Source organism: Haematobia irritans, chromosome 5 (assembly GCF_050003625.1).
Source record: "Haematobia irritans isolate KBUSLIRL chromosome 5, ASM5000362v1, whole genome shotgun sequence".
NCBI classification, from domain to species: Eukaryota; Metazoa; Arthropoda; class Insecta; order Diptera; family Muscidae; genus Haematobia; species Haematobia irritans.
The window spans coordinates 8171250-8187313 of record NC_134401.1 but is presented as its reverse complement, the minus strand read 5'-3'; the positions used below and the strand labels follow the sequence as shown (position 1 = coordinate 8187313).

General features: G+C 31.1%; 1 protein-coding gene across 1 annotated transcript; it reads left to right on the top strand.

Annotated features, from left to right (window-relative positions):
- The first annotated feature begins 1635 nt into the window (after positions 1-1635).
- Positions 1636-15754, top strand: Dcr-2 (Endoribonuclease Dcr-2). Its single transcript, XM_075313414.1, has 9 exons — positions 1636-1857; positions 1920-2056; positions 5232-5409; positions 5478-5782; positions 5878-7123; positions 7199-7373; positions 9424-10481; positions 12093-13332; positions 14910-15754. Exons 1-9 carry the CDS (start codon positions 1828-1830, stop codon positions 15701-15703), a joined length of 5163 nt encoding a protein of 1720 aa, XP_075169529.1. The 5' UTR covers positions 1636-1827; the 3' UTR covers positions 15704-15754.
- Positions 15755-16064: the final 310 nt, after the last annotated feature.

Genomic DNA, 16064 nt, shown 5'->3' with positions numbered 1-16064 from the left:
TTGGCAAAATAAAGAATTTTATTTAAACTGAAAAAGATCGAATAAGAAACAAATAAATCAAGTTAAACCGATTTCTGGAAAATAATCCCCACAAAAATACCCAAATTTATGGAAATTCCCAACCAAATCCCAAGTCCCTAACTCAGAAATTTCGTCCCCATTCAAGAAAAATATCCCCAATTTGGGGGAAATCCCCAATACTAGCAACACAGGTCTCGTCTTTTGACTCAATCCGCGAATCGAAACAATTTTTGGCTTTCTCATAAAGCCTAGTACTAAGATCACGTTTTTCGCACGAAAAACTGTTATACACCATATACAAAATATTTGCGCGGAATAACTGCGCATTAAGCCTAGTACTAAAATCACGTTTTTCGCACGAAAACTATTATACACCATATACAAAATGTTTGCGCGGAATAACTGCGCATTAAGCCTACTACTAAGATCATGTTTTCGCACGAAAAACTGTTATACTCCATATAAAAAACGTTAGTGCGGAATAAATGCGAAATCTTTGTTTTGAACATTTTCAGACACATTTATACAACCCTGGAATTTTCGCACGAAAAAATAGGCAGGTATATTATTTCGCATAAATAAGTTAACATCCCTGGGCTTGAGACCCTATTTAAGCCTAGTACTAAGATAACGTTTTCGCACGAAAAACTGTTATACTCCATATAAAAAACGTTAGCGCGGAATATATGCGAAATCTTTGTTTTGAGCATTTTCAAACACATATTTATAAAACCCTGGATTTTTCGCACGAAAAAATAGGCAGGTATATTATTTCGCATAAATAAGTTAACATCCCTGGGCTTGAGACCCTATTTACCGAGATAAATGAAGATATTCGTTTTTCGCAAAAACGAACTTAGTACTAGACATTACGCAGAAACGAGCTTAGTACTAAGCATTAATAAGAATAATAACAACCCTGAGATTTACACCCTACCCAATAAACACACACGTTTGAAAAATGCTAAATTTCAAATATTTTTCAAAGGATTAGGTTAAAATTCAAGTTGAGAAATTGTTGAGAAAATCACGTGTCAACAAAAAAACAGACATTACCCTCAACAGTAAAATTCAACACATTAGCAATAATTTCTCAAGTGTTATCCTCAAATTGAAACGCATCGCTACTCAATAATTTCTCAAACAATTTTCGATGCGAGTCAAATTAAAAATGTGGTTTGAGCCAAAGGCGATGAATAGGAAGATGTAAAATTGTCTTGTTGTTATTCTTTTTCGTCAAAAAAAAAAAAAAAAAAAAAAAAACAGAGATTAGTAGCATACACGTTCCATGAGAAGTTGCAACATTTTTTCGGTTTCTCTTTTCATGTTGCATTCGTAACAAAACTTAATTTATTTATTTTAGCAAATTTTTTAACTGTTAAAAGAACAAAAACATTTCGTGAAACATTTTATTAATAATTTAGTGCAATCGATACAAAAATTTGCGGGAACTTTTGAGAAAATAGCTAAATAAAAATAATTTCATATCTTCCTATGCTATCGTTTTTGATTTGAGCTAATGTTACTATTTTGGTGTGTTGGCATTACTGAATATGTACACGCAAAAGTACCGAACTGTGGAACGGTTTGCCATATCTGACCCTATCAGCTGTGAAAAAAAATTAACAAAATATCAGGGTAAATCCCTATTTACCAATTCTTTATCAACACGTATGTTCTCCTATCTGCATCGCCTATCCTGAACTCAATTTTCTGCTTGCAACAAACTATTTCTCCATCGAAGCTGCAAGCAAGAACTACTGCCGCATCAACCGGCTAATATAAATTACACACTAATAAGATACAATGGCTACGAATGAAGAAGAAAAGATTGAAGTAAGTTAAAATTAACAAATAAAACCAGGAGTACAATTTTTAATGTTTTTTTTTTCTTTCAGTTAAAACCAAGACCATATCAGCTGGAATTGGTCGATTATGTTTGTGAACGGAATGGAATTATTTATCTGCCCACAGGAGCTGGAAAAACATTTGTCGCTATTTTGGCTTTGAAACGTTTTGCCCATACATTGCAAGAGTAAGGTTTTTTTGTTCTAGTCTTTTTTTCCTTTGTGTGTATTTGTAATTTTTTAATGTTCGAAAAAGTTGTAAAGGCCCCTTTTTTGTTATTTCAAAATTAGAATAACTACTTGCCCATTAAAAAAAATATTTTTGCTATTTGTGGTACGCAATTCAATTAACCATGTATTACGACAATACAATAACCCAAAGAGGCCAACAGTGGTGTACTTAAAAATATACATATTTTAGGGGAAGTACACTACTATTGGCCAATAGTAGTGTGGGCCAATAGAGGCCACTAGTGGTGGACTTCCCTTAAATTATATCTAAAATCTATACGTTATATTTACATTTGTATACCCTAAACCACATAGTGGTCAGGATCAGCGTTGCCGTTTTGGTCCCATCGGACCAAAATTGTTCCAAAAGATTTCTAATTTTTTTCTGTCATACAAAGAATTATTTTATATTACTTAGGTATGATGTTGCTTTGTAATACGTTATTGGCCAATAGGCTTTTGTATTATAATTTATGAATAAATGAAATGAAATTTTTAAATTAGGTCCAATGGTCGGACCAAACGGAATTTGGCCCATTTCGGTCCATTTTCATAAATTTGGCCAAATTATATTTTTTTTCTAGTATTTAAAATTTCTATCACATATTCAATAGTATATATCCGCTGAAAAAAAATATTGTCGTTAGGCCAAATATTTCATGTGCTTGAACTACAAATGCCAATTTTGCTTAGCATAGAAGATGTATTTCTCTGAAATAAAGTTTTTTTCTTGTCCAAAAGTCTCTAAACTTTTCAATGAAGTCGATTTGTTCTTATAGTTAAGTGATTCGACATAAAATTGGGTACCCTAATATGAAAGAAAATTCCGTTTTACTAAAGTCAAAATGGCTTTAATATTTTTGAAAAAATCTTCAAAATTAATGAAATCGTTTTAACACATTATATTAAAGACGATTTTACTTGAAACATACAATAACTTTCACTTATAGTAAAAGAAAATTATGACTTCAATTTCTTCTTCTTTGGCTCGGAATCAATACCAAAATCATTAGCGTAAAGACAAAATCTTTGGAGCCTTGAATGTGTTTTTTTCAGTGTGGGATTAGATACCATTTCAATCACAGAAAATCGAATGAAAATTTCACGTTGATGTCAACTAAAATTGACTTTAAAATTCGAGAAATAGTCAATTTTTTTCAAATTAAAAAAAAAAAAAAAACAAAAAAGTTGAAAAGTCGAAATCATATTTCTGATTTAATCATATTTCTGATTTACTTTATTTTTTTAATAAAATATTTTTTAAAACATTTTTCTTCGAAATTGGAAATTTGGTCCAGTGGAGGGAATTTTGGAAAAATTTTGGTCCAAAATAAAATTTCGTAGCGGCAACGCTGGTCAGGGTATAATAACTTTGATCTGCCAAAAAATATGTCTACCAGAAATTTTGATTTTAGACCCCATAAAATATATACCGATCGACTCAGAATCACCTCTTGAGTCGATCTAGCGCTTGGTGTCCGTCTGTCCCATTAATTTGTTGTTCACAGGATTCCGATCGCAATTATTAACCGATGAAATTTAGTACAGGGTGTTTTTTGGGCACAAGGACGAATGCTATTGAATTTGCTATTGAAGAAATCGGATCAAATTTAGATATAGCTCCTATATATATGTATCGCCCGATTTGGACAAATTGGGTCACATTGCACTTTTTTACTAAACGATCATCATCAAATTTGGCACAAAGTAATCTTTTTTATCACGCTTCAAGTCTGCAAAATTGCATCGAAATCGGATCAGATATAGATATAGCTCCCATATATGTATCGCCCGATATTCCTAAATATGGCCATAAACCCCTTATTTATCAAGCGATACTTAAAGTTGGTGTACTCTAATCTTCTTAGTACTAACTACATGTCATGGAAATCTGTTCAGATTTAAAAATAGCTCCCATATGTATGTAGCACACGATTTTCAAAAATTTGTCCCTAATAACCCTATTTATTCAAATTTAGCACAAGGTCAACTTCTGTGGTCTCAACTAAACCTGGAAAATATCATCCAAATCGGCTCAGATTTAGATATAGCTCTCAAATATACATCGATCGATTTTTCCAAACTTGGCCATAATCCAAACTTTTTTATTAACGAATGCTACTCAAGTTTCAAATTTGTATATATTATCCTATCGTATTTAAGCATACATGTAACTCTTACATAATAATATTGCCCGATTTTCACGAATTTTGATTTATTACCCACATTAATTGAGCGATTTCCTCTTTTTTTTTAATAATGGACCCAATATTAGTGGCATACTAACTATGTAGGTGCAAAATCAACTATAGCTCTTAATATCAGACACTTCTGTTCCGATTGTGATAAAATTCTCATAAACATGTATATATTTTTCATATCTAATTTATTGTTTTCGTGCTAAAATCGAACATAGCACCCACTTAATACCTCATTCACATTACACTTCCAATATCCACTTTAACTAGATTTTAACTGTAATTTGCCTTATAAAAAAGGGATTTCATATCCCCTTTTAGTAGATTTCGAGCTTAATATGAATGAGGTATAAGATATGAAGAATGAAAATATGTAGACAAGTATTTGGCAGTTTCTTCCCAACAATTCAATAATGTCGAATTCCTTCCTCTTCTTAACCAATGAGTTAGTATAATTATTATAATAATGTGGAAACAAACATATTTTAGTTAAATCTTGAAAAAAAAAAAACTTTTTGAAAATCCCAAAGTACAATTATATACTTTAATTATATTCCTAATGTAGCCTTGGAAGGTGCATATTTTGGAATTTAGGCAATATTTTATTCCTTATATTTAGGATTGTTGTTGTTGTTGTAGCCCTTTAGAGTTGGTATTTTCGAGTTTTTCGGGAAATAAGCATACTCCAAATGGGGGTTTGCAGTCCTTGGACAGGGGGTCCGCACCGGGCCGTAGACCCGACTGCAACGAGGGCGGTTAGGATTAAATATATATTATATTTAGGATTAAATGTGCTGGTCGAAAAAAAAAATAATTTAATTTTAATTTGAATTTATTTTGTAATTCGAAACCTCAGGTGGCTAATTGAACATAAATTACGATGTGTTGATTATTTTGTATGGCTTTCAAATATTTTCTTTTCTGTTCCATTTAGAACCATACAAAATGGTGGTAAACGGGCTATTTTTATGTGCAATACCGTCGAGCTTGCTCGCCAACAGTCCCGCGAAATAAAAAATACTACGAATTTGAAAGTAGGACTTTATATCGGTGATCGTGATGTTGATAACTGGGAACGTAGAAAATGGGAGATTGAAATAAAAGAAAATCAGGTATGTATAATATTACAAAAACAAATAATTTATGCTATAAAAAATAAATGCGACGTTTATTGTTTAAGGTATTAGTTGGTACTGCCCAAATATTTGTTGATATTGTATCCCAAAACTTGTTAAAAGTTAGCGATATAAGTTTGGTTATAATTGATGAGTGTCATCATGCCAACAAAGGACATCCAATGAAAACATTTCTAAGCACATTTCCAACAGATCCAAAACAGGGACCCCGTATTATTGGCTTGACCGGAGTTCTAATAAAAGGCAATAAATTAGGCAATGTCATTGAGGATCTACGTGTATTAGAATCTACCATGCGCGGGAATATCATTACTGTTAAATCTATGGAAGCAATGCAAAATGTCATGGTGTAAGTAAAGGAGTATATACAATATCATCATTTATATAGAGAACTTTAAACTTTATTAAAATATTAACACAATTGTTGTCGATGTGCATTTGTAGATATTCGACAAAGCCATTTGAAGAACTGGTCACTTTTGAATCTGCAAGACATGTATTTGGTGTTGAAGAGAAAATCAAGCTATTAATTGCTGAATGTAGTGTTGCCATTGACAATTGGCATATTGGTACTATTCCAAACTTGATGACCAAAGGTTTAGAAACTCAACGTCAACCAAGCAAAAAGAAATATTGCAAAAATCTGCTAAATGATTTTTTATATCAAATGGACGATTTAGGCTTGTATGCAGCTTCTATTGCTATAATGTCACCTATCATAGACTTTGAAGTGAAAAAACGTCAATCGGAAACATTAGCATTGCGTCATCTATACCGAATGATTATTACCTATTGCGAAAGAATTCGCCACATTATTGTCAAGGAATTGAAGGATATGGTCGATGGGACCGATGACAATGGAAAGGTTAGCGATAAAGATATCAACTGTCTCGATGTAATCCAAAATTTCTCGACCCCAAAACTAAGATCACTGCTCTCGTATATGTCTCGAAAATTCGTAGGAAAATCCGCCAATGACATAGCTTGTCTAATATTCGTAGATAGACGTTATACAGCGAAATGTCTATATCATGTCATTGCACGATATGTCTCCCTTAGTCCAGGTCTAAAAGACATTATTCGACCGCAATTTATGGTTGGTCGGCAAAATATTTTATTTTCGGTTGAAGCCATTTTAGACACAAAATATAATACAAGTGCTATACAGGAGTTTCGAAAGAAACAATGCAATGTGATTATATGCTCCAACGTTTTGGAGGAGGGTATTGATGTACAAGCTTGTAACTACGTATTTGCTTTTGATCCCTTGAAGACCTTCAACTCGTACATACAAACTAAAGGTCGTGCTCGTAGTGAGCATTCTTTTTACACCATATTTTCGTCGAAAGTTGATCAGCAAGCAGTGGTGAATCAAGTCCGCAAATATCGTGATATACATAATACCATTAAAGAGTTTCTCATAACTCGCCTTTTAGATCGTGAAGATCCTAATATTGAGGAAATAGCCGAACAATATGTGGATCTAATTCCGCCCTATGTAATTCCAAGTGGTGCAAAATTACTTGCCAATTCAGCTTTAGCATTATTACATCGCTATTGTCAAAGTCTGCCATGGGATGCATTTGGTGCTTGTCAGCCATGGTACAGCAAGATGCCACCGAATCAAAAAGGAGAAGTAGCCGTATTCGTAAGATTGCCTTTGCAATCTACAGTTAAAGAAGTTATTGTTGTATGTATAAAAATGGCGATACAAAGAAAATCCTCTTCAGCTGACCTAAGGATTCTGCGTATTTTTTTTTTTTAGAGTGATTATATGAAAACTGCAAGGGAAGCTAAAATCTCGGCTGCATTTAAAGCCTGCATACGATTATACGAAAATGGAGAGCTCAATGATTTCCTTTTGCCCATAACAAAGGCGGAGTGTATTGCTAAAGTGTCCGATAGTCTTTTCCAACATTGGAAGAAATTTCATGACAACGGTAAGTAGAACTAGAAATCACAATCTACTGATTTATTCAAAATGTATATTAAAAAAAATAGATTTTTTAACAGTCTTGGAGTCATTTCGATTCTTTCAATTCAGTTAATTTTCCACAGAAATAAAATTTTGACAAAATTTTCTATAGAAATAAAATTTTGACAAAATTTTTCTATCGAAATAAAATTTTGACAAAATTTTCTATCGAAATAAAATTTTGACAAAATTTTTCTATCGAAATAAAATTTTGACAAAATTTTCTATAGAAATAAAATTTTGACAAAATTTTCTATAGAAATAAAATTTTGACAAAATTTTCTATAGAAATAAAATTTTGACAAAATTTTCTATAGAAATAAAATTTTGACAAAATTTTCTATAGAAATAAAATTTTGACAAAATTTTCTATAGAAATAAAATTTTGACAAAATTTTCTATCGAAATAAAATTTTAACAAAATTTTCTATCGAAATAAAATTTTGACAAAATTTTCTATCGAAATAAAATGTTTTCCTATTCCTATTCTTTCTTTCATTCGTTTTATTTTGTTATTGTTGGTTTTGTTCTTTAATCATTGTTGTTGTTTTTTTTATTTCAGCTTAAAACCATACATTGACTAAACTACAAGTGTAGCTTAACCAACAGAGGAAAAGTATGCTTGTCAAAGTTATTTGGGCAAAGCCCTATAGACTGCTAGATGGTTGGATGTACAGCTGTTTCAGAATTACAAAATTCCTCATCAACATTCTCTACTTGCAGCAAAATTTGTTCTGATAATTGGTTGATACTTATGCTGCAAGTAGAGGATGCTGATGAGGAATGTGGTAATTCCGAAACAGCGGTACATCCAACCATCTTGCAGTCTATAGGGCTTTGCCCAAAAAATTTGACAAGCATACTTTTCCTCTGTTGGATAAGCTACACTTGTAGTTTAGTCAATGCGTGGTTTTAAGCTGAGATCAAAAACAAGAATAACGATTGAAGAGAAACCAACAATAACAAACAAAATGAATAGAAAAAAAATTGACAAAATTTTCTATAAAAATTGTGTAAAAATCCGTGAGGTGTTTCCTTTAGTGGACTGTATATAAAGATTAACTCTCGGAAATGTAAAGATTTTTTGTAACGAAAAGAGAAGAAAGCAAAAGGCAAAGTTAAAGTTTTAGAATTCAAAAGTATGGCTTTATTTAGGATGACGGCAGCTTACCAAGGGCAATGACGAAGCTCAAGTGAAGTTTTACAACAAACGAAATGTCAGTCAGACATTATGGTTTAGAATTTACAATTAAATTCTTTTTGAGTAAAAGCTTTAGGGTTATCGCATAAAGGTTGAATTCAAGTATCGATAACAATAATTCATATTAGGTATTGGCAATTCAATTATTTACGTTAAATTCAAAATATTCAAAAGTTAATAATAAACTAAAAGGTTGGGGAACGGAATTCAACAAATTGTGTAAAATAAGATTTCTTTGGTAGTTTTTTGGTCAAATTTTCTCTAAATTTTGGTAGATTATTTTTGGCTCGAGTGGTAGCCGACACGATACGATATTTTGTAAAACATTTTTTATTCCATAATTTCTTGCTTCTATGTTGGCAAAAGGAGTTGTTTTTGACTTTTTAAAATTTAAAAAAGTCTATTCTCCCTTGTCTCTAGTTTCGTCGTCTTTCGTGAAACGACACAGAAATTCTCTGTTATGATCATTACAAATACCTACTGCCTCGGTTATCTCAAATGTCTCAGTTTGCTCTTCCTATACTCTGGCAGAAGGCTGTAAAGCTTTCTCTCGTCCAGAATAGAATATAGTGAAACCTCTAAAACTTGGACACTGAAAAACGGACTCCTCTCAAAAATGGACAATTTTCAGGAGACGTTCATAACTCTCATAACTGGACACCTCCCAAATGTAGATAAAATATAGGGGATCATGTCCACTTTTTAGAGGTTTCACTGTAAATATTTTGGACAATTACATAAAAATATTTATACTCTCTTAAACTGCGGTGAAAATTATAACAAATTATTTTTAATTCTCATTTTGTATTTTTAGTTTGCTCCAAATCCGCTGGTAAACAACTTCGACGACTCTACAATCGAAAATGTCCAGATGAGTTATACGGCGCCTTACCCCAATTGGGACAAACCTCATATGCATATCGTATAGAATTTGTTCCTGAATTTCTGGTTAACAATTACAATGAGCATGTCGATAAATATTTGAAAACCCCATCAACCTATGCCATATTAGTAAATAGGAAATTGCCAAAGCTAGCAAAAATTCCACTATTTATGACTCAAGGCGAGTTGCATGTCAAAATCGCCGAAGATCCAATTGAATTTGTGGTCCAAACCAATGAGGAATTGCAGCAACTAAAATATTTCCATACAATGATTTTTAAAGATATTTTAAATATATGGCGAGAATTTCTTGTCCTAGACGGTCGTAATAAAGAATTCTCATTTCTGATGGTTCCATTAAACGAAGAGCATATCATCGATTGGCCATTGGTACGACAATTTCCACAATTACAACCCTCTAGGCAGCCTTCATTTACGGAACGCCAAGCCGTACTACACTACAAACCCAATGACTATTTAGACAAGGTGGTTACTAAATGGTATAGTGATATGGAAAAAGAACGTTTTGTTGTTACAAAAATACGTGGCGATCTAAATCCAAACAGCAAATTTGAGGGCAATAATTATGACACATACGCCACTTTTTATGATTCCCGTTACAATGTACAAATTATAAATCGTTCACAATTTTTATTAGAGGTTAAGCCTTTGACATACCGTCGAAACTTTTTCAATAATGCTAGCAACAAAAGCGCTGAGAAGAAAAAGGAAACAAGTACCATATATTTAGTGCCTGAATTATGTCATAATTTTCACTATCCTGCAGATTTGTGGTTGAAAGCATTATTTTTACCAACAATATTACATCGTTTGGAGTATATGCTTCATGCTGAACGTTTGCGTCGAAATGTAAATACATTTTTGGGTTTGGACCGATATTTCACTAACTACACACCGAAACCACTAATCAAGGATTTATCGCTTAAAAGAGTTCTAGATGATGATGGAAACTTGATCAAAACGAAAGAGGTAAGGATAGCATAATTTTTTTCTGTTAGTGTACATTTTTTTACCTATGATGCACAAACATACTGCTGCTGTGGACGTCAAAAAGGAAGACGGCTTTGTTTATAATTTTAAAACTCTATATTCGGCTTAATTTTTATGCCGCTCAAAGTAAACGCCCCGGCCGCAATACGTATATGCGAAATTTGTTTTTTTTTTTTATCCGCTGAGCGTTTGCTTAGTTTGCTAAACATTCAGAAGTCACCTGGGGCTAAATCATTATTTTGTATCCACAAAATTTTATTTCCATAGAAAATTTTCTCAAAATTTTATTTCTATCGAAAATTTTGTTAAAATTTTATTTCTATAGACAATTTTGTCTGTAGAAAATTGTTGTCTGTAGAAATTTGACCTCTATAGAAAATTTTATTTCTATGGAAAATTTTCTCAAAATTGTATTTCAATTGAAAATTTTGTAGGAAATTTGTCAAAATTTTTATTTTTGTAGAAAATTTTGTGGAAATTTTATTTCTATGGTAATTTTTCTCAACGTTGTATTTCTATGGAAATTTTTCTCAAAATTGTATTTCTATTGAAAATTCTGTCAAAATTTTATAGGAAACTTTGTCAAATGTTTATTTCTGTAGAAAATTTTGTCAAATTTATTTTTTCGACAGAAAATTTTGTGGAAATTTTATTTCTATGGAAATTTTTCTCAAAATTGTATTTTTATTGAAAATTTTGTCAAAATTGTATTTCTATAGGAAATTTTGTCAAAATTTCATTTCTATAGGACATTTTGTCAAAATTTCATTTCTATAGGAAATTTTGTCCAAAATTTAATTTCTATACGAAATTTTGTCAATATTTCATTTCTATAGGAAATTTAGTCAAAATTTCATTTCTATAGGAAATTTTATCAAAATTCCATTTCTATAGGAAATTTTGTCAAAATTTCATTTCTATAGGAAATTTTGTCCAAAATTTAATTTCTATACGAAATTTTGTCAACATTTCATTTCTATAGGAAATTTTGTCAAAATTTCATTTCTATAGGAAATTTTGTCAAAATTTCATTACTATAGGAAATTTTGTCAAAATTTCATTTCTATAGGAAATTTTGTCAAAATTTCATTTCTGTAGGAAATTTTGTCAAAATTTCATTTCTGTAGGAAATTTTGTCAAAATTTCATTTCTATAGGAAATTTTGTTAAAATTTCATTACTATAGGAAATTTTGTCAAAATTTCATTTCTGTAGGAAATTTTGTCAAAATTTCATTTCTATAGGAAATTTTGTCAAAATTTCATTTCTATAGGAAATTTTGTCAAAATTTCATTTCTATAGGAAATTTTGTCAAAATTTCATTTCTATAGGAAATTTTGTCAAAATTTCCTTTCTATAGGAAATTTTGTCAAAATTTCATTTCTATAGGGAATTTTGTCAAAATTTTATTTCTATAGGAAATTTTGTCAAAATTTCATTTCTATAGAACATTTTTTCTGGTTATATTTTTAATTGGAAATATTTATTTTTATTTCATTAAAATGTTAGATGGGATAATTAGTATTGTAATTAAAAACGTAAAAATTTGCACTCATTTTCTTAATGGACTTGTTTTTTTTTTCTATATTAGATAACAAAAGTGTTATCATCGCTACCAGCCAAAACACACTCGGAAAACTATGAAGTTCAAAGCCTTGATTCGAACGAGGTCACATGGAAAGCACATTTGGAACCAATTGATTTAAGTCGAGTTCTTGATAAATCATATCCAGTTGAAGTTGATTACTACTACAAATTCATTTCCAACTTGGTGATTGCAATCGAAAATCTAAAAATAAAAGAAGAAGACGAATGGACCAGGTCTCAGTTTGAAGTGACCCACCATAAACCTTCTACATCAGCAAAGTCATTGACAATAAATAATAATCTTTCTTCTACTATACAAAACTTAGCTATCGAGGATTCGTCCAGAGAAGAAAAGTCTAAAATTAATATATTAAAGAGGAACTTTGATGCGGACCACGAATTACAATCGGCCGAACAACATGAATTTTTGGCAGCCCTAACAACGGCAGGAGCTAACGATATCTTTGATATGGAACGTTTTGAATTGCTGGGTGATGCTTTTCTCAAGTTTTCTATATCCCTATTTTTGGCCAATAAGTTCACCAACTGGAATGAAGGATTTCTCACAATTGTTAAAGGTCGCCTGGTGTCAAATCGTAATCTTCTCTACTGTCTACTGGATACTGATATCAGCAAAAGCATCTGTTGTACTTCCTTTAAACCCAACACTGGATGGTTGCCTCCAATGTGCAGTTTACCAGCAAATCTTTTAGATTTGATTGACAAATATTTGCCCAATAATTCTACCTTGGAACCTGCTGATTTTTTTAAAGTCCAACTCTCAGAAAGTGAAATGTATTCTGGAAAATGTTCATCCTCAAAAATTGAACATTTTATTAAATCATGCAATAGAAACAAAGAGTTATTGGATGGCAATGCCAATATTCCCATAGACAGTGAAATGAATATGTATATGTACAAAGAGGTATTGCGTGACAAAGTAGTTGCCGACACATTGGAAGCAATACTTGGAGTGTGTGTCAAAAATTATGGTATACATCGTTCATTCCGTATGCTGGAATTTTTTGGTATTTGTAAAAGTGAAATTGATAATCCTCTAACAAATCTTTTGGATTTAAAACTAAGTAGTCGACAATTACGCACCGATATTACCAAGGAAGAAATGGACGGGTTCTTGCTGAACTCTGATAAATTGGAAAAAAATCTTGGCTATAAATTTAGAGATCGAGCATTTTTGCTGCAAGCATTAACACATCCCTCATATCCCACCAACCGTTTAACAGGTAAATCATATCTAAATTTGGAATATTTCCAAAGAAAACAATTTATTTTATTTAACCATTTCACTAGCGTATTAAATCTATTTGTACTAACAGCTAATTTTAGGGACCTACCTCAATTAGCTAAACATTTTGTTTTAAAAACTTGATTCTTGAATTGTGACCAAATGGCTTTGATTTGATGGTCGATAATATCTGTCGAGGTGTGAGCCAAAAATACAAAAAAGTAACTGAAATTATAGTTTTCTTTTATAAATATCCATTTACTACAAACGTGCAGTACAAAAATGCTACCAAATTGGGTATTTTGCGTTAATTGTTAAAGAAGTTTATAAGAATGCATTGTAATATCCTCCAATATGGAAAATATTTGTAGAATATTTAGTCTGTAATCTATTTTAAAATAACATCGAAAAATTAATCGTAACTAAGTGGGGAGTTAGATTTGGCTGTCATTTTCAAATGTCCTCTGTGGTGGACATCGATAGTCAAAGGGTTAAGAACCGCTTTTTAGTCAGTCCCCTAGTAGGAGTTTCATTTAATCAAAAATGACTATTTGGTCTGGGATATACCAGCAGCTTTAGTCTACGTAAAATTGCAACGAATCAAAGTCTATCTAGCCTTGGGGGCACTGTTCGTAGAATTCTACCAAAAATTGTAGATTTTTTACTGTTTGGTAGAATTCTTGATGTTTTGGTAGATTTTGCAATGTTTTCTATAGAAATAAAATTGTGACAAAATTTTCTATAGAAATAAAATTTTGACAAAATTTTCTATAGTAATAAAATTTTGACAAAATTTTCTATAGTAATAAAATTTTCGATAGAAATAAATTTTTGACAAAATTCTCCATAGAAATAAAATTTTGACAAAATTTTCTATAGAAATAAAATTTTGACAAAATTTTCTATAGAAATAAAATTTTGACAAAATTTTCTATAGTAATAAAATTTTGACAAAATTTTCTATAGTAATAAAATTTTGACAACATTTTCTATAGTAATAAAATTTTGACAAAATTTTCTATAGAAATAAAATTTTGACAAATTTTTAGAAATAAAATTTTGACAAAATTTTCTATAGAAATAAAATTTTGACAAAATTTTCTATAGAAATAAAATTTTGACAAAATTTTCTATAGAAATAAAATTTTGACAAAATTTTCTATAGAAATAAAATTTTGACAAAATTTTCTATAGAAATAAAATTTTGACAAAATTTTCTATAGAAATAAAATTTTGACAAAATTTTCTATAGAAATAAAATTTTGACAAAATTTTCTATAGAAATAAAATTTTGAAAAAATTTTCTATAGAAATAAAATTTTGACAAAATTTTCTAAAGAAGTAGAATTCCATTAAAAAGAAAAAGATGGTATAAAAATTGAATTTTGTTATTTTTGAGCGCCCAAAAATTGCAGTTTTTATCCAATTGTCCTTTATAGTTTTGTCCTTAGATTCTTAACTTTTATCAGTGAAATTTGATCTATCTTCTATAGAAAAAGACGTACTGTAAGAACATAAAAACATAAAACCTAAAAAAAAATCCTTTATCGTATTTCATTTTTTTTTTTTTTTTAGGATGCTACCAAGAGTTGGAGTTTATAGGAGATGCTATACTTGATATGCTCATTACGTGTCACATATTCGAACGTTATCAAAATATGGATCCTGGAAAAATGACTGATTTACGTTCGGCATTAGTTAATAATGTTACATTAGCATGTATATGTGTACGTTATAGATTTCATTTATTTTTACTTTATGAAAATGCTATGCTGGCCGAAGCAATCAAAGTTTTTGCTGAATTCCAAGAAACGCAAAATCACGAAGTAACCGATCAAGTTCAGATTTTAATGGAAGAGAATACAAATGATGCGGACCCATATAGTGTTTATGAGATCAATGACGATGACGATGAATATGATGACGACCATGGCTATATGGATGTGGAAGGCCAAGATGCAAATACAACGACAGCAACCACTACGGGGAAAAAACCTTCCTATAATATAGCTACTAAAATTGATGTTCCAAAGGCTTTGGGTGATATTGTGGAGGCGATTATTGGGGCCGTCTATTTGGATTGTCGTGATTTGGAAAAAACCTGGCAAGTCATCTATAATCTATTTGAAAACGAATTGAATGAGTTTTCACGTAATGTTCCTATTGATCCCATACGACAGTTGGGTGAGATAAAACATGCCAATCCAAAATACAGCAAATCAGTAGACAACGATATTGTGATGGTGAAATGTGTATTCAATTGTTTGGATAGATCATTTACCACAAATGGTTTTGGCAGTAATGAAACACTTGCGAAAAAAGCAGCTGCTAAGCAAGCCTTACAAATCTTTGCTAAAAATTCTAATTAAAATATTGCTACTAAAGGGTGATTTGTTAAGAGCTTGATAACTTTTTTTTTTTTTAAAAACGCATAAAATTTGCAAAATCTCATCGGTTCTTTATTTGAAACGTTAGATTGGTCCATGACATTTACTTTTTGAAGATAATTTCATTTAAATGTTGACCGCGGCTGCGTCTTAGGTGGTCCATTCGGAAAGTCCAATTTTGGGCAACTTTTTCGAGCATTTGGCCGGAATAGCCCGAATTTCTTCGGAAATGTTGTCTTCCAAAGCTGGAATAGTTGCTGGCTTATTTCTGTAGACTTTAGACTTGACGTAGCCCCACAAAAAATAGTCTAAAGGCGTCAAATCGCATGATCTTGGTGGCCAA